Raw genomic sequence first — 27,793 nt, 5'->3', positions numbered from 1 at the left:
TTGTTGCCCTTCTGTGGACACACTTCAGCACTTTATTGTCTTTCTTCCAGTGAGGGACCCAGAACTGGACACAGTTTGGCCTCACTCATGCCAAGTACAATATATAACTTTATCCTAATATAATCTGCAGGATAATCCCAAAATATAGGCAGAAATATCTCTTCAAATGTCCTTTATGCCAAGATCAACCAACAGATAAAACTTTTATTTCTCTAAATAGCACTGTTATACCAGTCCAAAATTAGATACATCAGGCTCTGGCTGTCATGTTCTCTGATGATATTAGTGTGTGATATACTTTCAAGGTTGCCTGAAAGCCTCTGTGAGTTAACAAGACTTTGATAAGCTACGGAAAAAGAATGTCAACTTGTTCCCATTTTAGCTGTAGGACACTGAGCAAATTCCCTACTCCAGTGTTGATTATGATCAATTTCTGTGAAATGCTTTGGAAGGGATCCCATATATGACTCAACATTCATTTTAGCAAAGGAGATGCTGTATCATTTGCTTCCCATTAACAGTTTCCTCTTGACAAACTTTCACTTGACAGATAAATATATTACATCAAAATTTTGAATGTATTATCACACTATTTTCCTGATGATGAGCCTACGCTTCAATAAATATAATTAGACTTTATCTTTTGTTTTTTCCACCCTGTCTCTGAATAAGGTACTGGGAGCAATACATGTATAGGGGGAATCCCATGGATTTTGGATTAAATCCTTAGAGTTTGAGATAATATGTAATTCAAAAATTTCTGGTCAATATCTTGCTAAAATTTTTTATAAAAAACCTTCATGCAAAGCCCTCTCAGGTCAAATCCAAGTCTCTATTTGATTTCCGCGGGTTTTGAATCAAGTGAATAGTACTAAAACCTACAAGGCATTCAGGTACTCCCAGGTGCTGCAGCATTTATTGATCTTGCATTGAAATGTTTGTTAAGTTTAAGTATTCTGAAGCTGAAAAAACGTTCTTATCACCTAGTAGGTAACAACTATTGATTATATAAATAGCTGACTAAAATAAGAGCTGTAAGAACTATCTGTGACTTTAAAGCATCTGGTTTCCCATTTTCACAGTATTCAAGCTCTATGACATTCTTGGAGCCCCTGAACCTTTGGTACTTAAGAATAGCTATATTGTATCCATCATCCACAGATCTTTAAAAGTATTTAGGAAAAAAAAGTATAAACAGTTTCTTACCCTAATCAAAGCCTGATCCAACCCACAATTAAGTCATTTCCATTAACTGAGAATGTGAGAGAGTGAGATGGAGATGAATTAGTATAAAACTGATTCCCTATCCATGTCCAGAAGCAAATTACATGGGTAGAACATAAGCAAAGGCAAGAACCCAGTGATACTTCACCTGTTTTACCTTCAGCAATCTGCCCCTTAAGGATTTCCAAAGGCGGAAGTTGTACCTTTTTTATTTGAAATGCACTGATGGATAATTTGCCATTAATTTTTCTATTTTTTAATTAAAAAAAGAATGTATCTAATAGTTATGTGTGGATCATGGCCTTTTACCATGAGATGAAATTTTTCTCTTATAGCTTTATTTCTTTAAAATATTCCCCATTGCACACATGGATAAAAAGTCAAAATTGCTTTGAACCAAAATCCCAAATGCAATTCACATCAAACAAGCCAAATATGTAATTTTAAGTTTTTGTTCTACATTTCTAAATGAAAATGGAATAAAGAATAAGTGGGTTTCATTTATAGATTTTTGGAAACAGGAAATACATAAATTAATTTTCCAACTGCATTTTGCTTTTATTAAAGTTTCACACAAGAAAAAAGTTCAAAAGTTCAAAGATTCTTGAAGAGATTTTCTATTACGTTACATTGCAAGACCTCTCAATGTTTTGTTGTGATACTTGGAGGAGAAATATGAGATTTGCTTGGGAAAAAGTTCTAGATATTTACTTGATATTATCTTAGAATCATAGAATGTTTTGGGTTGGAAGGAACCTTAAAGACTATCTAATTTCAACTCTTCACCATCATGGGCAGGGAAACCTTCCACTAGACCAGGGCCTCATCCACTCTGGTCTTGAACACTTCCAGAGATGGGGCATCTGCAACTTCTCTGTCCAACTTGTTCCAGTGCCTCATCATCCTCACAGTAATGACTTTCTTCCTACCACCTAATCCAAATCTCTCCTCTTTCAGTTTAAAAACATTCCTCCTTGTCGTATCACTATCTGTTGGTGTAAACATTCACTCTCCCTCCTTTTCATAAGCCCCCTTTCAGTATTGGAAGGCCTCTATAAGGTCTTCCCAGAGCCTTCTCTTTTCCAGGCTGAACAACCCCAGCTCTCTTGGTCTGTGTTCACAGGGCAGGTGCTCCAGCCCTTGAATCATCTTAGTGGCCCTCCTTTGAACCCTTTCCAACAGGTCCATGCCTTTCTTCTGCTTAGGACTGCAGACCTGGACACAGTGCTCCAGGTGGAGACATTGGAAAAGGGTTTGGTTTAATATATGTAACTTCAAATCAGAAGTATGCAAAGAAACTTGTCTTCATACCAGGCCTTGTTTCAAGGACAACTTAGAAGTAAGAAAGAAGCTTAAGAAAGTGCTTCTTTCCTATCAATATCATAACTCTTCAAGCTTTTAAAAAAGCATTTGTTTGAACAGCAAACAGGAAGAGCACTGTTTTTTAGAAACATAATTACAACAAAATTAATTACCCCAAATTATAAAACAATCATTGTTTCCCCTCAATGGAGAAGCACACTTTCTGTAGTTGTGCAGGACAGCACTTTTACTCTAGAACTTGTTTGGGAGTTTATGATAAAGCTGGCTGATTGAAGTTGAAATAAAAGGAATATTACTTCTGCAGTTCATTCATCATTTCCCACAAAATATTCCACTTAATATGCTACTTAATGCATAAAGCAATACAATTTCATGAAATCTTACACAAAAGAGAAACATACTGAAAAAAATGTTGCTATTTCACCCTTGTATAGAACTGTACTAGCTGGCAAATTTGAGATTTGCTGCTCTGGAAAAGCAGGTCATGAAGACAAACTAAAGTGAGTTAAACCAAATCATTGTTGATAACAGGATTTCATACCAAATTACAGAATTTCCTCACCAGAGAGACTGTAATGATTTACAGAGAAGTGAATGAAGTTCAGAAGGAAAATGAGAAACACATAAACTCTGAAGCAGTTTTGACCATAATCCCTGTCATGGCCCTCATGTTTCTGTAGTACTCCACAGTCTGGAAGCAGTTTTAAAGAAAATGACATTTTTAAAAATTGAATTAAATATGAAAATGACTACTGCAATGAGTAGAGTGCCTGCTGAAATTTGCTTCAGTGGGTGTCTAAAATTTTCACTCTACTTCACAGCTATACACTGGCCATGCTGAACTGCCTATGGCTCTGATACCGCCTGGAAGACACTATAAAAATGGCATGGAGAAATATGTCTGACACATTTTCATTAAGGCACTTTAACAATGGACAGTGGGGAAACAGCTAATATGTGACATGTGACATGGTCTTTAGGTTTCCCACCCAGAAGAACAGGGATAGTTTACAACCCTTTGAAGTCAAGTTATTCAGGCTCTCCATACCTTAATTCAAGGGCACTGATATTAGAAGAATGACTTCTTTCCTGCAAAATACTACAGTGGAGACTTAAATTTTCTTTCAATTTTCTAGAGGCTTCTTCTAAACCAGTAGAAACATTAAAACTCCCTTTATTTTTAAATTTAAATTTCTTCTTGTGTTGTTTGGAAAAGGCCAAAAAAATTGGCAAAAGCACCAACATGGCCTTGAGAGTTACACAAAACAAGAATTTTGAATTTAAGTGTAGTAGACCCATTGCCTTTTTGACAAAGTGGGAATTATCATCAAATGCCAAGCATGTACTCTGCTATGATCTTTGAAAGGAATATGTTATGGGCCTTTCACACTTAAGTAACCAGGAACAAGGAGACTAGTCCAAACCAGCTACCCATGGATATTGGGATTTATCTCATCCATTTCCACTTGGTATTTAAAGTTTTCACTAATTATAATAAATTTCATTTATACTCTGTGCAGAGGAATGAGCACATCCAGATGCCTGCTTCTCTTCATTACCTCCTAAGTGAGACAAGGATGACTAGTTCAGAAGGATTTCACTTTTGGAGGAGTAAGTAAAGGCTTATAAATACCTCCCAGAGATAGTAAGAGACTGGCAGAGAAATAAGTTAGGATTCCACTTCCAGATTCTTCTATAAAAATTCTATTGTACAGTATGTTCTACTTGTCTCCTTTAGAATAGTTGTATGTCCTGATTGTCTTCTTTAAAAACCACACACCTAAAATACAATCTCTAAATTCTGTAGCTATATCCTTCCACACAAACACTGGGATTGGAAAAGAATTGTATACAGACAACCTGAAAGGCTTGTTTAAGGAAAATTTTCTGCTGCATTTGGATTTGTTTGCTTTGAAAACAGGGTAACCTTAGAGTACAGCTAGTGAGCTGGAAAACAGGTACCGGAAAGTATATTAAAGCAGAAGATATACCACTGAGACTAGAGAGATGAACCAATCTTGTTTTAGCCTTTTGATATGTATATCTTTCGAGTCCACTTATGTAGATCCAAATCCACATTTCAATCCATTTTCCTGTCCAGTATTCCACATCATCTAGCACTTTGCTCTGTATTTATTTAATTTGTTTGCAAAGACATAGCAAGCAGTGCACACTGATGTGGTGACTACGTAGAGTACTGGGGAAAGCTCACATACCTTCTGGAAAAGTGTTGCAAGACTCAAAACCTCTTGCCTATTGCATTGCCAAAGCCAGTGTAAATCCATTCCAGGGATCACTGCCTGACAGACATCATACTGTAGTCGAGGGCTCAGACTAGACACTTGCCAGAAGGCAGTTGTATCCAAAGGACTTTGGGCAGTTCACTCCAGGCACTCTTTTCTAACAACCTGAAACAAAACAGGTTCCTATCTCCCTCTCTCACAACTAGGCTTTTATTTTACATGTGTGCACTGCAGCACATAGGTGTCTGTATTTTCAAATCAATGGTTGCATGTACCAGACACTAGTCAGCATCACCTGTGCATCACCTCCCCAGAGCAGGATAGAGGCAGTCACATATCTGCTCATATAGCAAGAGGATAGAACCATGCTGAAGGGCTCACCAGCACAACTAGTGACATTGCTTTTCATATGGATGATTTAATGCATTAAATTTCAAAAGTTTGGTCCCTCAAAGGAAAGAAACTGTAGACTAATGATATGGTTGCAGTCTTTGAGCAGCTACAATGTCTTTAAGGAACTGAACAAGATGGGATGAAGGCAGGGAGTTGCCAGAACCAGTACATGGCCTAAGAAGGACAGAATACATACCACGTATTATTTGGGGTTTTTTTGTAAGGAGCTTCCTATATAACATTTACCTCTAAAACTCAGCACCCTTTGACACAGATTAACATATGATAGGTTGATTACTATGTCCACAAGCAAATCAGATAAAATTTCACAAGGAGAATAACTAATACTGAGCATGTCAAATCACTAAGCCAATCTGAGCATAGTTACTCTATACTATCTGTTTGTGGGAAAGCTTCAAACTGTACTCTTTCAAGCTTTCCATCCAGGTGCTAAAATCGTAAAAACTACCTAAATTCTCAATACTGAAGAGTTTACAATATTCAGAGTTTCTTTTTATATAAAAGTATATCAAATAAAGAAACAACGGAACCTACCACTTGCTAGATGTCTGAGAATAGGTGTGTTTACTTTGTCTAGTTCTCCTGTCTCCAGTCCTTGATATCCATGTCTCAACTTGGATTTGATCAACTGATGTAAACAAGCACATCAATAAAAGAGCCAACCAAAAAGATTAGAAAAGCTAAAAAGGCCCAATTCTATCAGTGCTACAAATTGCTGTTAAAAAGAGTTGTTACTAAAGATTTTTTGATACTGCTATGTCTTCAATAGAAAGGCCACAATTCTTAAGCCACTATTTGCCAACAATGAAGTGATTAGATACACTAAACCAAACGAGTATATAGCCTATTTACAATCAGATTTGGAAAGCATCTTCAACTTCCTTGCTTTTCATTCCTCTGTGGGAAGCAGGAGAGCTGGGGACCAGCATGTTGCAGCTGTAATACACCATGCCAAAGAGCATCAATTTTGTTTCTAAGCAACTCTGCACGGTGCAGTAGTTGCTGTCCATAGCTGATAAGGATGCTCAGGGAATTCTTAACTGGCTGCAAGTGAAAGAGATTAAAGTAGCAGAAACTGAAAGTAAGGCCAGTAAAAATAGTAATAAAACTCCTCTTTAGGGCTATAAAAAATGGAGATATAAACAGTAACAACAATGAAAGGATCCCACTCACATTACATGTGCTGTCATACAGAAACCTCTTTTGGTTCATCTTACCGAAAGAAGCAATGAGCTAGGATGCAACACACATTTTCAAACCATAAGCTATTACACAATCTTAAATTACTTCCTTCACAACCTCACAGTCTGACTCTCAGACATTTACAAGAATGCCTGGATAGCCAAGCTTGCAAGTGATAACTTGAAAGACTGTTCCTGTGTATCAGCCAAAATACTTTGAGAATCTGCCAGTACAATTCATCAAAAAAACATGTTTCTGGATACACATTTTGAAAAAAGTTGGGGTTTGGCCTCAAAATGGTTTTCTTTCCAAAATAATAATCAAAGTGTGTAATGTATTATCACAAAATTAGATCATTATAGGTACTGTTACGGAGGTTCACAGTTAGTTCTTAATCCACAGTGATTTAAAACTGTAATGAAATATACCTACATTATTTTAATTTACCAAAGCACTCAGAGTAATTAAATAAATTCCTAGAAGTTTATACAGCCTGTTATACCATAAGAAGTTTTAGCTAAAGACACTGAGACTTCAATGATCAATAAGCTACATTTATTTTTACAAATAAAGATTTTATAAATTTTTTGTTCTAATATTCACATTATATTAGATCATATTTTAAAAAAATTACACAAATGTTCTTAATATTGGTAATCCTGCTTCAAATGTTATTTTTTGATAGGAAGCCTTAGTGCAAGTGGTAGTAAGGTCAAAGCTGAGCTAGACACCAACTGGTGAAGAATCAACTCACAAATCACAATGCCTCCTCAAAGAAAGAATTGTTATACAAGATGCTTACCTCAGGAAATAATTTTTTTTACAAAGAATCAAGAAAAAAGCAAAGAAAAGTGCTTTAAATATGCTTAATTTAGGAACACAGATTAAGGTAAAATCAACTAGCAGAGCTCCAGACTGTTTACAAAGCTCATATTATTTCACAAAAAGAAAATCCAAATGCAGGCACAGTACTCCCCAAAAGTCTACAAACAATATACATTAATAAATCAAATAGACACAAAATAAATATGTTTGCCAGCACACCAAGAAGTGGATGAATTTGCAGTTGGCAAAACTGAGAATTGCGTTTACCTTTTCTTACCACACAGCAGCATCTTAACAAATTTACTGTATATAGGCTAAATATGAGACCTATTGAAGCCAATAAATCCTCCAATTGGATGTTCCTTTGAAAAAATGAAATCACTTACCTGACAGCGTTTTATAGTTTTCCACCCAGTTTCTAAAAAACTTTTTCATTAATTTAACAATATCTGCATGTCATAGCTTCCATTTCTGACATATCTTTTCATACTGAACTCTTGGTTTGAGAACCACAGAGGATAAAAAAATAGGCTCAAAAAGTATATCCCTTGGATGCTTTACATTACTCTTTCAGTTACCCTTCTTTTTTTTTTCTTGAATTACTCATTCCTCTTTCCTAAGAATACCATACACATGACACTTTTATCTCCTTTCTACAGTACTATGTGAAAATAAAGCACATTGCATTTTAACAAGACCTGACTGCTAGTAGGATCCACATGATTCTGATAGGGACATTTGATTCTGACTCTTGGATATACCCAAAGTCTGAGTACAGTACTCTGTACTTATCCTGGCAGTTACTCCTGTGCACATAAGACTATGTTTTCTACGGTGACTAGGTATCTAGTTTCACAGCTTACTTGCTTTCAATTGTTCTCCTCTGTGTTTCTAAGCACCTAAGCCTCTTTTGAGAATTCAAGTTGAGTGCCTATCTGCATCTCCAGATACCTAAATACCTATAAAAATCCTCCTTGCAATGTTTGGCTCCTATAAACAAATAAACACAGGAGATCTCTGTGTCTGTAAGACTTCAGTTTGCCGTTAAGTCAACCAGATCAAAGAAACTAGTAACAACAGTTGAAACTAAAAAAACAGGGTTGAAATGCAAAATACTGTCACTAAATATTTTAAATATGCAAAATTTTACTTTGTTTATATTTGTAACAGTTTTGCAGCTTTTTTGGCAATCCTTTATTTTCTGTAACTGTGGGGATCAACTAATTTACACAATAAAGACAATTACATAGTAGCTCCAATGATTCAGGTTTGGAACCTGCAGATAAGCAGGGAACGATTCTGCACAGTGGAATACAAGAAAGGAAAGTGCTTTTCTAAATACACAAAAATTACAATTGTTTATAGGAATGATCTCTTTTGTATCTTTAATATTTAGACAGATAGCAGCCTTATTGTTTTGTTAGCCTTTGTCAATGCACTTAACTGCTAGAATCTGAATGGATGATAGTAGGCATTCTGTACTGATAACTGGGTACATTAAGATTTATCTTCTAATAATGCATAAGCCATGTCTATGCTGCTATGAGAAAAGGAGTGTAGTTTCATTTGAATTATAACAGAACTGAAACCTGTTGAATTTTACTTTTTTAATGTATTGATCACATGATCTTCCTATGTGCTCATATTTATATCTAAGCCTTCCTACATCAGATACCTGACTAAATACTTGTATCCAGTATTTTTCTACAGAACACTAATACTTGCTGCACATCACGTGCTCTATTCAAAAGCACTACTTTTCATTTCATCTCAATTCACATGTATTTAAGTCTATGCTATGGAAATAATGAAAATTTCTTTGTGTACTTTAGTGAAAAAGGATTTCTTTCGTCAAAAAAACCCCACAGAATTTTTGCTTGACAAGGGGATTATAAAATATTACCAGAGGCACAGGAAGATCAAAATCATAAGCTTTGGAAAAAAATATTTTAGAAATAGTAGTAGAAATTAGGCTACTAATTGTGATAGGAGTCAAAGTACAAGAGTGATAACTATCATTGTTTCAGGAAAGATAGAATAAAGCTATCATTTCAAAGCATTGTCTATAAATTTAAAAATCTTTTCTCCACTGCATATACAATTTAGAAAAAAAAAAAAAGAAGAAGAAAAAAAGATGTTTTCATGACTATGTTTTCCACAAAAATCTGAGCTCCTATCTATTGTCCAATAAATGATAGGTACAGAAATATTCAGAATCTTTCCCATCACTCTGTCAGCTCTGTTGTCAGGTAACTGAGAAAACCTGTTAAGGCTGAATCTAAACTTTTTTCTGTATTTCTAATTTATGCTCCCTCTTTAGAAAAATCTACTCACTTAACCCCTGCTGAACCAGATTCTTCTCTCATTAGCTTACCATAATGCAAATTACGAACTTCTGTATCAGGTAAAAGGAGTAGTTCATCAGACTTTCTTTCAAAAGTCTGAAAAGTTAGGTGTCACTCTGAAGTTGCAAAATGTTCTCAACTTATTTGAACGGCTATTTTATTTCTGCAGTCTTTGTATGTTCCATGTTTGGAAATACAGTTTCCATTTCCAGATTTTTTTGCACAGTAGCATTACTTCTAATATGGTATTCATAGATTTATATGGCTTTTATATTGCAATCTTTTCTTTTCAGATAGAGGCACAATGATGTGAGTCACATACAGATTGTCATCACTCAGTTTGAACTTCTTGGGTTTGATGACTTAAAGATTTTACCAAAATCTCAGTATTCACTGATGATTAGTTAAATGATAGGCCTTAATTAATAGATCGGGCACCAGTCATAATTATTTTCTGAGATGATTTGTTCTACTATACTAAGCCTTTGCTACATCCTGGCCCACACTAATCTAATTATTCTTGACTCACAGTAACAACAAGGAAAAAAAATTCCATCTGTTTCTACCAAAGGAACAAATAGATTCTGAACAGAAATATCTTTTTGTTAAGCATCACCTTCATGTTCTTCATATCTGAACTAAGGAAATTCATGCTCAAGAAAAATGAGTAATATAAGCTAACTCCTTTTCCTGGAAGAGATCTTCAGGATTTTTTTGAACAGGAAAGCTGATCCCCAGTGGAACTAAATAAAAATACAATGATTCTGTTCTCAAGAATCATTGTTGAATCAAGCCAACAACAGCCCCCTGCAGTTTGAGCAATCTTTTTACTAGAGAACAATTTTTTTTTTTTGCTGCCATCAAAATGACCCTTAGTATTACAAATTCTCCCTGGAGCCTTTTTGGAATATCTAACAATGTTCTTTGAAGGCAATCACACTACACTTTGTACATCATCTGTTACACAGTATTCTAACTATTCAGGCTAAATGTCTCTGCTGTGAAGAGAAAATAGATTGAGACATTAAAACACATTTGTAAAATACAAAATTCACTGGGTTGCATATAAGAAGACAAAAATTGAAAACTTCTTTTTGAAAGAGGGTTGAAAATATCAAACACGGAATGAATGAGTTAGTCAATATGCAGGAAAAATATACAGAAATAATATTCCAATTTTACTTATCTTTACCTTTGTAATATTCACCATAAGAGTATATTCAAATTTTTAATGAAATTGTTCACAAAGATTTTGAATTTTGTGCTCTCTTATCAGATTATACTGAACTCAAATTTTCAATACAAGTTCTGAAGAAATCGATTATTTCAAACTGGATTGCAGAGACCATAAGGAACTAAAGGCACTCACAATGACACAATGGTGAGGAAAGAAAAAACTAGATAACGTGGCATTTGAGAAAAAAGTGATGATGTGGAAATTTTATAATGCTCATAAGGAAAAGATCTACCAAACAAAGGTCAGGATAAAAAACGTGTTCTGAGGAAAGTTCAGGTCAAATGAATGACAATGATGATGAATGAAATATTTGATATAGTGGTGAAGGATGAATGAGGAAACTGGAACAAAGGAGCAGAAGCAGAAAAAATAAAGCCAGAAAAGTCTTAATAAGAATGTTAACTTTGTCTTGAAGGTGGGAGGAAAGGTGCCAAGCTAATAGACAAACTTCAACTGGGAAAACTATGAAAAGTGGTAGTTTGAAAAAATAATGGAGGAAAAAAATAGATAGAACATACCCATACTGATGCAGAAAGAATAGAAAAGGAGTGAAGATGGGTAAGAACAGAACGTGCTGGAAAAGAAAATTGCTTTATTACCCTGTTCACTGTTTGGGGCTTTCTGTTGTCACATCTAGTCATCTGTTTTATTATAAATCTTCAGGGAATTTGATACATCTTAGATGGAGTCCCTCACACATTATGGATTATATTAACAAATAATGAAAACAAATAGTTACTTTATCTTTTCTGGAAGACAGGTCTCTAGTTTACACAATCAAAGCAAATAAATAAGGAGTAGTCTTGTGTTTAAGCTTCCCTTCATGAAGTATTGTGCTCTTCTACTGAGTACTATGTGTCTTGACAAAGCTACCCAATGTAAAGCCTATAAATACAGAATTTTAATATAGCAGTGCAATTGCTTTAGAACTAGTCACAGAAGAGCACTATGTTCCTTATGTAAAATCCAATATCTTTATAAAACACAGACAACACTATAGCTCTGACTGACTTGGGAACAAGCATTACTCTAATACCACCAAAACCTTACCAGCTATTCCAACTCATTTGCTGACTACCGACAGGGCAGAAGGAAAGTTATTAGATTATCATGTTATAAGTTGACAGCAGAAAGTTACATAACTGTCATTAGAGGTGTAGATGTTCACAAGCCCCCATGGAAGTCTGCCAGTCCCAATTCAACAGACTTCAACTTTCTTCTCTGCCTAGTTTTGACACTGCCTTGATTCTAGACCCTTAAGCCCTTAAGTTCTATACTTTTCATTGCTATCTTTAATCTCCATTAAATGCTCTTTCAAATCTTATTCTCTTTTCCCCTCTTGTTCCTACCTTTACTTTTGATTTTGCTACAATTAATCCAGATAAAACATGAGTTTGAAATTTAAAATCAGACATCTCAGTTTCTGGCAGAGTGTATGCTGTTATTCTAGGCTCATCTTTCTCTCTCTTCTTTCTCCCTTATTTTTTTCCTCACTTTCTCCCTTCCTTTACTCCTTTCTTCCTTTTTTTTTTCATTTCTCTTTCATTTATTTCATATGACATATCTATTTACATGTACTACTTGAGTTGAGCAGTCAAGAGCAGTTAATAGCTGGTATATCCTTGGAGGTAAAAATGTAGTAATATTTGAAATCACTAGCACTCTGAAGAGGTAAATGTAATCTATGTTTTTAAAGACACTTTAGTTCTTCAGTAATCGCGCAGAGCTGAGAAATATAGCTCTGCTTCCAATGCAGTAACTCCCCAAATTGCAAAGGTCACTTACTCTATAACCTTGCTGTCCAGCAAAATATGTGAATGACCCCAAGACTCAAACACTCAACTTTATGCTAATCTGTTTTTCATTATTAGCTTTCATATATTTTTGTATGATTTCACACAACCTGCCACTGTAATTTTAAACATAAAGAATTAATCAAGCTTTCTTCCTAAAAGAGAAAAGTTGTTCCTATTGAGTCCATTTTTATATCCCTGATTCAGCCAAAACTAAAGTTAAAAAGGAGTTCTGTATTAGTGGAGGTGATAAGCTCTAGCACAGAGTTAAGGTAGCAGTATTAATTACAATCAGTTTCACCGACCTGTGATGCTTTTCCATGTAATTTCTCTCTCCTTTTGTGTAATTATTCCATCAATTAAAAGCCTAAAAAGCTTTTATTATGCTAATTTTAGTTAAATGTATTCATTTATACTTACCATTTAAACATACTATTTATATGGTTGTTATTATTACTTTACTTAAAGGACATCATGTATGTAATGCACTGATTAAAGATTTCATAGCAACTAGTGATGTCTCTGATACCTGAACTTCTGAGGGTGAGACTTTGGATCTCTGCACAACCTGCTCACAACTTTCTCTATGTAAACTACTTTGAAAAAGGATTCAAGCATGTGTGGATTCTTTTCAACACTTTTTACACCACTCTGAACCAAAATATTGTGTGGTTGGGTACTTGAAAATGGGTTCCTAGGCTCTATTCAAAGAGATTTTAAAACATATTCAAATCTCATTAGTACTTCTGAAGATTTTACTCAGAGTAATACCTCAAAACCTGGAACTACAGAATAATACTTGTGTGTGCGCATCAAAGAAACAAACAAATTATAATAATGCCAAACAGATACCACAGTTGTGACATAATCCCTTGCAAATTGGGCATAAACCTAGAAAATATTCGGTGCAGTACCATGGACAAGTACTTTCCACATTGACCATAAATGTGGTAACAACTTACTCGGAAAACACCTTTCATTAAAAGAAAGACACAGACCAGCTTCTGTTCTTTTATAATAAAATTATACATTATAAATATCAGTAAATTTTTAAGACCTACTTTCTTGAAATCATTACAGTTCTAATAAAAATATATGGCAAAAGGTATCAACATCAGAAAATACAGGAGTGTGGAACATGTTAGCATGTATAACTTCTTCCTTCTGCTAACTTGTCCCTTTCATTTGTCACTATCAGGAGAAAGCGAAAACCAAAATAAATCAACCAGGAACCTAAAAAGTGGATTAAAATCCCCAAAGCTCTTGTCACTCCTTTTTAGCATAACTTGCCCTTACAAGAAGTATGAAATATTTACAATGCACTATATTTATCTTCATTTGTTATATCACACTGAAGATAAAAGCTTTGTATAAAAAATGGTGGCATAAGACAGTCCCTTTATCTTTTTCAATATTTGGTCTGTGCATTTTCCAACTAAATTACAATTGCATATAATAAATAAACTTTTTTGTAACACTTTAATAATGCACTTTCATTTTGTTAAATTTTAAACCTACAAAAATTTCATAAATCTCAATAGCCCCTACAAAATGTGGCAAAATGTTAATAAAATTATGAGCTTTGCTTGCATTAAAGTGAAAAGTTTGTCATTTACTATCTGTAATTATTAAATAAATAAGTTTCTAAGGAAAGAAGAAATTTCAGTTTCAAAAATTATACTATACAGCTCAAAATTAATAAAAGGGTAAAAATTGTCATTTCAAATTAATCAACTTTCTAAGTGTCTGTTATAATTACAGACAATTGCATTTTATAACTTGGTGTACATAATCAGCTGATAAAATAGGCATGGTATTAGAGACTTCATAAAATAATACTGTCTCTCTTCTTCCCATTAAACTGCATTGGATTCTAATGTCAACAATCACCTTTTTTAACTCCTAATTCTCGGGAAGAATTTATATTGCCATTACAATTATACTTAAAGACACATGCTTGGTCTGTCATATATCTCACACTTCCTCAGATCCTTTTCAAGTCTGTCACCAGTCAGTGTAGCTTGACCCTTCTCATTTAAAAGTTACAGGTCCATGAAAATCAAAGGAAATGTGTTCAGTGTCTTAAGTACAATCAGGAATGTGAAGATAAGGTATGATTTTCATGAAAACAAATCACTTTGTAATAACAAACTCAACATCCAAGTCTACATCAATACATCCCTTCAAACGAAATGGCAGATCCACATACTGATCCAATTAAAAGCTTGCACTTGGGTTCTCCTTATAATTATTACTATTTTAGCAACATTGTATCAAGTCCTATAAGCAAATACATTAATTCATTAAAATCCTCTAATAACTCACAGATATTCATAAAATATTCCAGTTTCACTGCCCAAGACCAAACAATTTCAAGAATTTTTTTTCCTTTATTTTGTTGTGTGCTCTTCCAGTTTATCTGCAGTTTTGGGGTTTGAGATACTTTAATTTCAGCAATGCTGTTAACTCCCTTACGTTTGTAAAACACAACAAAGTGATGAGTTGTATTCATAAAGTCCAGTAATAAAAACTTACCCTTCCTTTTTTTCTATCAGCGTCTTTTAAATTGAGTATTTTCCATTCATGCCAATACACTTGTTGAAATGTTGGCTGTAACCAACACCAGCTGCACTTACCCCAGTGTTGTCATGGTGACAATGGTGTACCAGAAGGCTGCAGGAATGCTGGTGAACTTGCTGGCTGATGAACCTTTCTCTGCATAGTACATGACTGTGGCAAAGATGATGATGGCCATAGTGAGTGAGAAGAGGAGGAAGCCCAACTCTGAGGCACAACTTTTCAGGGTATAGCCCAGGATGCGCAGACCCTGCGAGTGGCGGGAAAACTTAAAGATCCTGAAGACACGAAAGACTCTTAATGTCACAAAAGCCCCACTGACATCCTCATTATCTGTCATCACCAGGCCAATGTAATATGGCATGATGGCCACCACATCAATGATACTCATGACACTGCGTACAAATTTGTAGCGACTAGGGGCTGCCAGCAGACGTAGGAGATATTCAACTGTGAAAATCATGACACAGGCAGTATCCAAACAGAAGAAAGCCACTGCATACCGCTCTCCACAGGGCAGCTCCTTGATGCGACCTGGGCTTACCCCACAGGGCACTGTCTCCACCACATTGGCAATAACAGAGACGGCAATGAAGAAACCAGTGACATAGTAGAAGACCAGAGCCAGTGTACTAGTGTGTGGGTTTTCAAAGGCCCGCCACATCCTCTGACGAGCTGTCATTGAGGGTAGGGAGCTCTCAGGTACATTATCCTGATCAGCATCATCCTGCAGGCGCTCAGCGTTCTCACGCCGGCGATCCTTGTACTCCTCATAACAGCAGTCACCAATGATCTCAGGGATGATGCCAAAGAAGGCCAGCTCCTCATCATAAGCTGAGATGCACTCCTGGCGAGGATAATGAAGCTTCCCAGTACGGTAGAAGTTGAGAATGTGACGGAAAATGTCAGGGTCCCGATCAAAAAAGTACTGCTGTGTCTCAGGGTGGTAGAAGAAGTCCCGCTCTGAACTGCCCAACAGAGTGTCAGGGTAGCGCTCCAAGGTGTCCAGCCACGTCTGGAACTGGATGCCACTCACATTCAGAACAATTAGAGAGTCCTGGCTTCGCTTTCTCTCCTGCCGTGGAGCAGCTGGCATGGGACCAGTGGCCACTGGCATCCATCCTATGGCCGCTGCCCTGGCAAAGGGTAACCAAGCTGCTACTCCTGCTGCCATGGTTCCAAACACCTATTACAGCTAAGGGAGTCAATCTAGAGACAGTTCTGGTTCAGCCACTAAAATAGAGAGGGAAAAGAAAAACACAAATGCTCACACATTTTTGAGGCAACTGAATTTCTATACACTGCTGTAATTTTCAGTATTAACAGAAAACCCGTTTGCTTCCTTTTTGTTTCCTCCCATTTTTCACCCCAGAATATGCTTTCCGGGTGCTGGGTAGACAGAGCAATAATTGAGGGCTCTTGGAAATCCATGCATTCAAAGCAGGTACTCTAACAGCTAGATCATCTGGATACAAGGTCGCCATGCGAGGTCTCTGGGTGGAAGAAAGGGTCCTCAAAGCACTAGTCCCTGGAGTCGGCTAGTAGATCTGGTGCAGCTGTCTAGCCACCTGCAAGGAGATTTTCTTCCACGCGCGATGCAGCTGGTCCCCTCGCCCCTCCTTCGCTCGCTCCCCGCCCGCGGCGAAGCGGGGCCGCGACAGCCAGCGGAGCCCTGCCCGGGCGGGCTGCAGCGGGGCCGCCGCCGCTCGCCGTGGCGGGGCGGAGGGGATGGGCCGGGCGGGCCGCCCCCCTTCCCGGGGGCAGCCTCGGAGCAGCGACAGGATCAATCCTCTCCCTGACCTTTACCGCCGCCCCGGGGACTCCTCCAGACCGCGGCGAGGGGCCGGGTGAGCCAGCGGTGCAGAGGGAGGAGCTCCCGGCGGCAGCATTAAACTTTAAGGCAAGTTTTCCGTGCAGGAAATGCTTTGAAGGGCAGAGGGATGCCGGGGATGGGGTGCCGGGAGAGGGGAGCGCCCCACAGAGAGGGAGCGGGAGGAGCGGGGCTCTTCCCCGGACGGTGTATCGGGGCACGGACAGGGCCTGATGTGTAGAGAGAAGACCGGGGCCGGGCAGAGCCCCGGCGGTCGTGGCGGGAGTAGGAGCGGGGCTTTGGAGGTGCTCGCCGAAGGTGGGGTGGACGGGGCATTCCCGGGAGCGCCCGAGCGGGCGGTGAAAGGTGAAGCCGGGGAAGGCTGGCCGTGGTGTGGGAGCGGGGCAGGGTCTCCCTGGCGGCGAGGAAGGCCGGGGCAGCGAGGCGGACGTGGGGCAGGGGCGCGGGGTACCGTAGCGGTCAGGGATAGATCATGCCCGCCCCTCTTCCCCCCGCCTCCTTCCTCTCGCCCCTTCACCTGGGCTCAGCTCTTGCATCCCTCCGGACGTGCCCAGCTTGCGGCACCTACCTGTGAAAGTCTGGCGAGAGCGCTCAGTTGCATAGAGACTTTTGGAAATACGGGCTCTGCTGCTAGATCTCCGCGCCCCGCCGGGAACGGCGGGGAAGTAGTTGCTCCTGAGAAAGCTTGATCGCATCCAAAGGGACATCGATAATAAGGCTTTCCCCCACCCCCACCCCCCTCCGCCACCGCCGAGCGCCAAGCAACAAGTTCAAGGGGTGGGTGGGGGGAAAAACAACGTAATCGCGCCTGGCAGCTCGGCGGAGCACGTCCTTGCGGGGCGCGGATCCTGCGGCGCGGGGCCGCTGTCAGGCGCGGCTGCGGCTGCGGCCGCTGCCCCTGCCCTGCCGCGGGGCTGCCGCGGGCTGCGGGCGGCGGCGGCGAGGCCCTGGCGCGGCCGGGGGCGGGGAAGGGGCTTCTCGCTGCCTCCCCCGCGGCGGGCGGGCCATGCCACCCCGCCGCGCTGCCGCCGCCCGCGGGCGAGGGGCGCAGGGGCGGGCGGCACCGGGCGACTGAGCGGGGCGCGGGGGAGCGCCGGGCGGCCAGGGCATCGCTCCGCGGTCGGAACAAAGGGGCTCCGGGCGGCTGCGCCGGCGGCGGCAGGGCAGGCATGGAGCGCAGCTATGCCTGTCTGTGTGTTTGTGTGTGTGTGTATGCGCGTGTGTCGGTGTGCGTGCGTGTGTGTCGGTGTGTGTCTCTGCGGGGCCGGGATCGCGCAGTCCAACCTTTCCGCCGGCAGCGCCGTACGGACCCTCTGGAGTTCGCGGTGTTTTGTGTGGCGGCGATGGCTTAGGTGCGGTACCGAGGGGATTTCTGGGGAGCAGTAGCTGCTTTCAAGGGAAGGGGAACGGTTCATTAAAAGAAGGGAAGGATGAGATGTCTGGGAGTGAAGTGTGGCGATGCTCCTCACAACCCGCCCCGAGCCACTCCGGAGTTCTGGTTGCAATATCCAAATGGCTCTTACCAGCGATGGGAAAGGCGAGAGGTGGGACGGGTGTGGGAGCCTTTTCCTCCTCCTCTCCGTTCCGCTCCCGTGCCAAGCCGCCCCCCTTTTCCCGACGCTAGATGGCGCGTGGATGACGGAAAGTGAGCTCCCGCCGGGGTGCCGCTGCGGGGCTGGGCGGGGGCGCCCCCGCGCACCCCGCACTCCCCACGGAGCTCCCCGCACCGCCTCCCACCCGCCCCGGGCGTCGCCGCCGCCTTCAGCCTCTGCTGAGTTTGCGAGATCGCTGGATCTCCGGGGTAAACGGCAACGTAATTTCCCGAGCTCTGCGTGGCGCTCTGATAGTGCCGATAAATAGAGAGAATAGTCTGTATTTTTCAGTCAAGATTTTGAGAACGCTCGGTCTTCTTCACAGACGTTGCAACAAGATACTAGAAAGTATTCCTCCTAATTTGAGTGTGTTTCCGTTTGGTACTAAGAGGTTTCCAAAAGAAGCGTGGATTACACAGGTTCCTTTATACGTAGAGAGCTTATGACCAAATCTTCCACTCGGGTAGCCTATTTCAGGTATATGCCAAAGAAACACAAACAAAAATAAACCAAATACACACTGAAGCTTGAGAGTTAAATCTCTTCTATATTTTAATAGTATGCTAAGTTTCAGTATATGTTTGCTTCTGACTAAGGTCCCATGAAAAAGATAAACACTCTCAATACTACAGTTTTTAAGCTGTTCCTACATTAAATACTTGAAAGCACGGAGAGAAAAGGTTTAGAAATGTTTTAATGCAATTCCTAACCTGGTGAAACTTGTGATGATGATCGCATGTATCAAGTCACTTGAAATAAAATAACACATACAATAAAAGATGCTTTCTATATGTTTACTGAAGCTGTTTGTTGGTTTGTTGATTTGTTATTTTCTAGTTCAAATGTTCAGTACATGATATTCTATAAATCCATTAAACTGAAATTAGTTGGTCAATTATGGATATAGAGCTTTCAGTGATGTGGATATTCTTTTCCCATATGAAAGATTAGAGGTTTTTATTTGTTGCTACAGAAAGACAGTTCTGTAGCAATTAATAAAGCCCAATTTATGATCCTGTCAGCTCAGCACTGAGACAATATTACAGGACTTCCTCTCCTGACAATCAAGAGGTTTCCTCTTCAACTATAGATTATTTTTATAATCAGTAACTGCTCTTATGGTTTGGTTTTGTTTTTTTTAGCATTCCTAGATTTACAGAAAACAGTTACTGCTTTCAGTTGCTTTTTTTCTTTGTAGTTTTTCCAGAATAGAAGTCTTGCAATAAAGTGTTTTCCCCCTATAGAGAGGGGTATCTTTTCTGACACCATTGACTCTTTGGAAAACTGATCACCTCACCTGAAATTTTTGTGGACAGCCTGTGTATCAGAGAGTCATCTCTCAGAAGCAGTATCTTGGAAAGAAAAATGTGCACTCTATTAACTTCTTAATTATTATACTACTAAGTCATAAGTAGGAGCTCAAACTTTGATGGCTTGTACCTTGAGCTTGGTGCCTTAAAATTGTCTGGTTGTGGTATTCCTTACTTTATGCATTTCATAAAGACTAAATTGTGGTACACAGAGTGTACCTAAATAATCAGTTCTTCCTAAGTCAAAATCCTGCTTGTGAAATCAGAATTGGCTACAAAGAGATTGGTGTAATGTGACAGGGAGGATTATGACTTCAAGTAGGAATTAAATATTAGGGACTCAGACAAAAATCCTATTTTCAAGCGAAGAAAATAAATCCTAGTAATTGTGGGAAAAGAAGAAAATGGTACTAAGGAGAATGCACAATGGACTCTAATATGAGCTGGTTTTAAATTCTTTCCAAAATCATGAGGCAAAAAGAACTCTCTAAGGATTAAAGAAGGTAACAGTTACTATACATACGTTTATATTAATGCTTTTAATTTTTTCTTTAATATTTTTAGAAATATTTAGAATGTTTGAAACCACTACTTTCTTTACAGGCTGAATGTACATGTACATACCCTCTTAATTATTAATCCAGTGGTCTTTCCTTTTGAGAAAAGAACACTACAGATATTTAAAGCCACCTTGTAAGCCTTAACCTCAAGATTCAACTATACATCTGACTTTTTTCTTTCCTTCTTTAGACTAAAAAATAATTTCACAGTTCCTTCATTTTTACACTAATATTTTGTACACTCAATACCAAGGGCATAAAATCACATAGTGATAACTGGTTTCTGAATATATGCTGTTTTTTGCCCTTGTGGATTAGTAAGAACACCTTCCATAAAAATCCCCATTTGGTCAACCAATGCAAAGGAAATGCTTTGTTTATTTATAGAACCAAAATTGCTTCTTCAGAATACAAAAAGTTTCTTCCAAAACTCACTCTGATTACTACTAGCAGGATTTTCTACTGATCTGCCTCTTCTTATGTATTGCTTGCTAGAAGGTCTGAGTGCTTCTCAGTCTGAGCAAAAGAGGTTTGGGGTTCTGGTGTTTTGTTTTGAGAGGTTTTTTTTAAATGAAGGGAACATTCCTGAGACCTTCTTAAGCAGCAAAAGTCTGTAAGGATTTCTAGAGTGCTGATCACTGCCCCCTTGAAGAACTGTGTAATGAGATTAAGAATGTGTCTCACAGAGGAAAATGTATGTTTCTACCTTGCAAATAAAAAATAAAACAAAAACAAAAAAAACCCTAACCAACATAATGCTTTGGTCAAACATATAATCAGCCCAAATATATATAGTCATAGTCTTCAGTTTCCTTGCCTTCATAGATTTGTCTTATCTAAATCTAGCTGCTTTTTGTACTATGCCCAGACAGAACAAGTGGGAGGCTTTTGATAATTTTACCAAAACAAAATGCCATCTTTCTGGGAGTTTGCTAAAGTAGGCTCAGGTCACTGGGCAGCGCAAGTATTTGGCATCCTTCTTTCTACATGGAGAAATGTATTCCTCTGGACAGCAAAAAATGACCTCTCACTGCTCAGGGATTAAGACATACTGTGGAGGGAAGTGCACAGTATGCACCATTTCTTTTAAATTCTGAAGTCAACCTGAGAGTTAATATAGCCATCATTAACCTAGAAAAAGACCCTTATTTCTGTGGAAAAGGTTATTTATGCTTTTATTACAGATTTAGAGGATGAAAGATGAAGGAAGATCTGTCAGAATTGTGGTTTCTTTTTTTCTTAAGATGACATTAAGTCAGTACTGGGAATAATCTCAAGAAAACCTTACATTCCTGCAAAGAGGGAACTGATTTGATCTCAGATATTTGTACTTTATCTGCTTTAAACCAACAAATACTGACTTAGTAATTATATATGTTTTTCTTGATGGATAGGATGCTATATAAAAGATTATTCTGCTAAACTATGCATTAGTCATATTAAGCTCTGGGAATTACTTTTTAAATTAGTAATATGTCACCCATCAATGAAATGGTAAATAAAAACTTAAATTTTACTTTAGATAAATACATATTTCTCATTTCAAATTCATGTTTTGTCTCACATGGTATCTTCAAACAAATAGCTCTTTTGTCTATATAATGAGGCCAAATTTCAACCAATTTAGCTTTAAGCATCTATGCTACCTATTTAAGAGTCTACTCTCCCTGACTTCCTGGAGTTAACAGAGGGAGAACAGCTCCAGAGAGCAATCTAGCCTACCTGCAATCTCAATATATGTGGGCAGGTATCCACTGACTATAAAAGGCATTCTGGGGAGACTGTGGTCCTTAAGTTAGGAGTCTTAGATACTTTATGTTAGGCAGGATGTTCCTGAGACTGAGTGCCTAAGCTAGTCTTCTAAGTCAAAGGGAAACTGCTCTGGACTTCAACTGTCTTTAAGGCCACATCCTTGGAAAGAGAAGCTAACAGTGAATTAATGTAGAAAACTCATTAATGACTAGAGTTCAGACTCCTGGTTGTGGTGAAGCACATTGGGAAGTCTTTGATAATGATGCCTGGTGTCAGACTTGCTCAATGTTGCTGAAGCCACATTCCTAATCACATGAAGAATCTCCAGTGTCCTCAAATACTCCCATTTCACTCCACAAACAAAATTAAAAAGTAGTCTTTAATTTTTTACTTCACAGTTTTTGGCTTAACTCTTTTCTCTATAACATACTCACAGCACGGCAATCTTTCAGTCTGCATCCAAACATTACCAATTTAGGTTCTCCTTTTTCTTTGTATTCCAGGAAATGTAGGCCTTGGAAGCCAGCCATCTTCCTCTGCTCCTGCAAAAGCCGTGCAACGATCAATGGCTCCTTGCCTAATTAGTCCATCTCTCTTATACTGCAAATTTTTTCTAAACTGTTTTGTGACTATATTGGCTCTGCTCTGGAGGGTGGGGGGTGCCCAAAGAGGGGTAATACAGCTCTAACTGAGAGCGACTGGATTTCTATCCTACCCATTGTTAATAACTGGTTTCTGTTTCAGCAAAACTTCCACCATTTCAGGTTTCAGCAGTTTTATAGGAATCCTATATGAAAGAGATAAATATGTTCAAAAAGTATAGTTAATAGAAACAATGTGTCATTCACTGGCACAGATGAATATAGAACATTTGTCAGAATTTAGTAGATTGAATAAATTTATTATCCTGCATTAAAAATCACTTCCTTAGTCCAGCCAGCTCTTAGTAAAGACTGAAGCCTGAGGTCACACAGACTGGCATGAAGCTGCTAACTCTTCAAAACTGAGAATATCTGGAGAGCTGCCTGTAGGGGTACTTTTTATGGCAGTAATTGCTAATAGCCCCTGTACTACAGTTCAGAACAGGAAATAGAAACCTTTCATGTTAGTGATTGTTTTCTAATTGCATAAACAGCAATGAAAAAGCAGTCTTTTATAGCAAGCTGCTTCTCCAACGTAGGGAGGAAACAAATTTTTTTATGGTGTTCCTGCTGCCATTGCTGTAGTGGACAATGAATCCAAGCTTCCAACAGAGAGAAAAGATGAAATAAAATGTCTTGTATTCCATCTACAAAAGTGAAATATTATTCATGATTTAATTATTTTTGGCAAGAAATTAATTTTAAAATATTTTTTTAAATCAGAAAAGCTAGCATTTTTTTTCATAACAGTTTTACTCCCCTGAGTATAAATTAGGAGAGAAGAGTGGACAGATACAAGTTCTGAGAAACATATTAGTTAGGTTCGATGTCATGATATTAGTGGATGTCATCTGGGTACAGCAGTCGTACAATCAAGATGTTAAAATTGAAAACTGTCCTGAATTTAGTGTCATTATGCTCTACATACTCCCAAAAGATACATATCATAGTCATTAGATTTATTAATTATTTAGCTTTATCACAAAGTTAAACAAATATTTTATTTTTTGATTAACAGTACTTCACCTTGAGGGCAGATTTTAGAACAGGTTATTCAGTTATAAATTATGCTGCTAAGACAGTCTGCCAGGTTGCACAAAATTATGGCTGTCCAAGTTAAAAGAAATATGTTTCAATGTAACCATGCTGCATAAGGAAGCTCTAACTTTGGTTACCAACTAAACCCATTATTTTGCTGTAGTTTCGTTTTTGTTAAATAAAATATCAAAAATATATATAAATTGAATTATAATCTTTTTAAATCCAGATCATAAGGGACCAAATCATCACAATGCTAGATCTTTAGTTTTCTCCCAGTCAGTATGTACCATTGCTCAGTCAGTCAAAAGGTCTGCTATATGCTATAACATAAAATAGCCTCAAGACAACAGCACTTACAGTCTAGATATTTGACATACCCTATGTGATTTAAAAAACAAAATCTGTTTAATTCACATTAAAGCCATAGAAAACTTAACTGTGAAACACCAGGCAATAGGGAGATTTCTACACAGTTCTGTCAGAAGAAACAAAACCACTTGTTTAGCTAAAGGTCCTAAAATCAATGAGAGTTCTGTCATGGGTCAAAGTCCATTTTCAGCTTCTGCTCTGCTCTCTTTAGCCTCTGCAAACTGGTCATATAATTCACAGGGAGTTTTGTCATTTTGTAATTTTATCTGTTATGCTGAATGAAAATGTCTAGATGGAACATCAATCTTTCCAAAACTTATATCATACTCTTCTAATTCATCCTCAAGTTATAGCAATTAGGGCAGAAGATAATGTAACATGAAAAGTTTTAAAAAAATAATAGTACTGTGTGCAGCATAACTTGCTGTCTGATTTCCCACCTGTCTGATGTCTAAGGAAGGGTGATCTCAGTAGCTGCTTTCACAATGAATAATAATAGAGTGTCTCTTCTCCAGCCACTTACCAGTTTTCATGAAATTACAAAAAAAAAAAAAAAAGCTTATCTTTGTGCTCTTTACCAGTCTAAAATGACATTCAAGAATTACTGTGAGTTTGACAGACACAGTGAAGTGGGAAATGACTGCATTCACTCTATTTTGAAATTTACTCAAATTACCTAGAAAACCAGACTACAAATTGCCATCTCTCATTATTTTCATGTGTTAATTCTGAGAATTTCTGGACAGCTTACTCAAGAAAAGCAAGATCTGGACACTTGCGCTGCCATTCTCTTTATTGTGGACTTCCACATTTCTCTCCCTTTAAGTGAAACTCTGGTTACATTGGACAATTACAAGGATTAGCACAAAGATTGCTTTTGCTTTGTTGCCATAACCCTGAATTACTTCAAAGAATTAAAACTGAGAAGTGAAATCCCTGTGCAGTTTTTCCACAGCTGCCATGTAAATAATTATAACTACTAGCCAGAGGTGTGTAGATCAGCAGCTGCTCTTGAACAACTGCTCTTTAGAGGCATATCCCCTGCCTAGGACCCTAGTCCATGTCAGCTCAAGCATTTCATAGCTTGTGGGGCTTCAGAAAAATGTTCTGTAATAGACTAGTGTGCATTTATGTGTATCTGCAAATCTAATACAGTGGGGGTTTAACAGAATATTATCATAAAACCCAAGCACAGTATATACTGGTTCTTATCACAATGACTTGTTGGTTCATTATGAAAAATGCTTATTTCAAAGGTAGCATTAGTGTTTGATATCATTTCTATCACTGAATAAATCTTTCTGCTATGAAAGAAGCACTTTTTCTGTCGTAAATGTTTCCTTGATCTCTTTTCTTTAACTAACAGGAACAAAGTGCCATAAAGAATTTATTTCCCCCTTTTTTTTTTTTAGCTGTAATGTCACTTCATAAGTGCATCTGCCTTTTTTTCTGAATTAGTAATCTCCAATTGTGTTTCATTACTTATGGAAAGCTCAAGTACAGTATCTGGTTAAAAACCTTCAACCTTTTAGGAAATTATAAAATCCAGTATTATGTTTGAATAATAGATATTTTGCCATTTGGTTTGTTGAAATGTAAATGTCATGACTATGTAAAATAGAAATGACAGGCAGAGAAAGCTGTACATGCATGCACTTTCATAGAAAGGTAGGAAATGTACATGTTCATGTCATTTCAAGCTTGATCTAAAAAAATTTGTATAGAGAAGTAAGTTTTTCATGCTAAAACTGTAAAGGTAGATAAATTACTGCTGTTGCTTTCTAGTTTTCTCTGGTTTGTATTGGCTATGTAGTTGACAAGCTAGTAGCTTTTCAAATAAAAGATTTTATGGTTGGTAGTAGAGTAATAAAACTGCAAATAATTCCTTTTGTTTCTTTTTCTTTTCAGTTCACTGCCTGAACAGGGAAAAAAAAACCAACAAACAACCCAAAGCTCTACTGTGTGTGATCTCAGAGCTAAAATTCATTGTTTGCATCACTAAAAGAATGGAAACAAAATATTAATTAAATTTTGCTAGAAACTTTTATTTTGAAAATTCTTATTTTTTAAAAAAATATTTCACCAATTTTTGCATTTAACAAAGCAAAAAGTCACTTCAAAACAATAAAAAGAAATATCACCCCCCCTATTTTTAGATTTCCCCTTCCAAATAAAACTATTTAAAATTATTTCAACCCAAAGACTGCTTTTATTATAGAGAAATAAAGGTCATAAAACACAGATCTCCTGGTTTTTGTAAAATTTTCAAAATGTATTAATTAATTTCAACTGTGATACAGGGTTCTCTGCTAAAGTGGAAGTTTCAATTTACATTTTCCATTTAGTCTGAGTCTGTAGAACCAGCTAATAAAAAATTTGCTATCTCTTTAAGTACCACGAGCTTCAGCAGGGCTTAGTATTGATATTTAGTGCAAATATCCAACTGAGGGACAGGGGCCCAGTTTTAAAATTCATGATTCCTCATGCAACCTGCAAACAAGAACTTGTCCAGAGTGAGTATTGTCTTAGGAAAGGAACCTGCAGAGTATGGTAGTCACTTGGAAGATCCATCATTATCTGAAGCAAAATGTGCATGCTTACCTTGCACCTTTGTGCTATGCTGTTCGGTTAAGTCTGTAATTGTGAATGATTAAGGTTGCACTCATGAATAGGTATTTTTTACCCTGAAGAGCCATCCAGATCTTCTGGATTAGTTTCAGAATGGTTATGTGAAAACTTCTTTGTCTCTTGGACACTGTTTACTTCTGGTTTTGTGCCGGCTGAGTGTTTCATGTATTACAGTGCAACTAATACATGCAAAAAGCTAATAAGTGTTCTGATTATATTTCTGTCACTTTTACTTCTTGACATAAAATCTTTCGCCTGCTGTGTAAGTAAGATTAATTTGTAATCTTGTATGCTTACTTACATGTCCCACAGTGTTCAAAGTAGGCTAAATATGTAGAGTCTTGACATAACGGGGACCTAAATGATAAAAATAAAATGCTCTTGCCCACATGCTACTTCCTCTCATGCCTGTATCTAACACAAAAAGATTGAAAGATCACCTTATCTATTGTTCAGAAAAACACAAACAAAACAAAACAAACAAAAAAACCCCAAACCAAAAACCCAGTAGGTTTACGAATGTCTGCTGTAAAGAGCAGCTTTTATTGAAAGTGACAATAAGAAACCCTAATAATGTTTAGTACTGTGTATTGGGCCCCTCAGTTCAGGAAAGATATTGACGTGCTGGAGAGGGTCCAGAGAAGAGCAACAAGGCTGGTGAAGGGACTGGAGCATAAGTCCTATGGGGAGAGGCTGAGGGAGCTGGGATTGTTTAGCCTGGAGAAGAGGAGGCTTAGAGGTGACCTCATGACTGTCTATAACTTCCTGAAGGGAAGTTCTAGCCAGGTGGGGGTTGGTCTCTCCTCCCAGGCACTCAGCAATAGGACAAGGGGGCATGGGCTTAAGCTCTGCCAGGGAAAATTTAAGTTGTATATCTGAAAAAATTTCTTTCCAGAGAGAGTAATC

At 38.2% G+C, this 27,793-nt stretch overlaps 1 protein-coding gene across 2 annotated transcripts in view; it reads right to left on the bottom strand.

Moving 5' to 3' along the window:
• The window catches only part of KCND2 (potassium voltage-gated channel subfamily D member 2), a 279,833-nt gene extending 261,253 nt beyond the window's left edge, over positions 1 to 18,580 (bottom strand). Inside the window, exons 1-2 of one of the 2 annotated variants that reach the window (XM_071552471.1) lie at positions 18,518 to 18,580; positions 15,223 to 16,396 (exon numbers count right to left, since the gene is read on the bottom strand). In XM_071552471.1, the coding sequence (XP_071408572.1) occupies positions 15,223 to 16,337 (1,115 nt within the window). In that variant the 5' untranslated portion in view covers positions 16,338 to 16,396; positions 18,518 to 18,580. Of the gene's footprint in view, positions 1 to 15,222; positions 16,397 to 17,562; positions 17,920 to 18,517 lie in introns of those variants that run through there. The other variant, XM_071552470.1, reaches the window with a different exon arrangement.
• Positions 18,581 to 27,793: the final 9,213 nt, after the last annotated feature.

Source organism: Pithys albifrons, chromosome 3 (genome assembly GCF_047495875.1).
Source record: "Pithys albifrons albifrons isolate INPA30051 chromosome 3, PitAlb_v1, whole genome shotgun sequence".
NCBI classification, from domain to species: Eukaryota; Metazoa; Chordata; class Aves; order Passeriformes; family Thamnophilidae; genus Pithys; species Pithys albifrons.
Note: the sequence above shows the minus strand (reverse complement) of the source record. Positions and strands in the feature narration are given on the sequence as shown.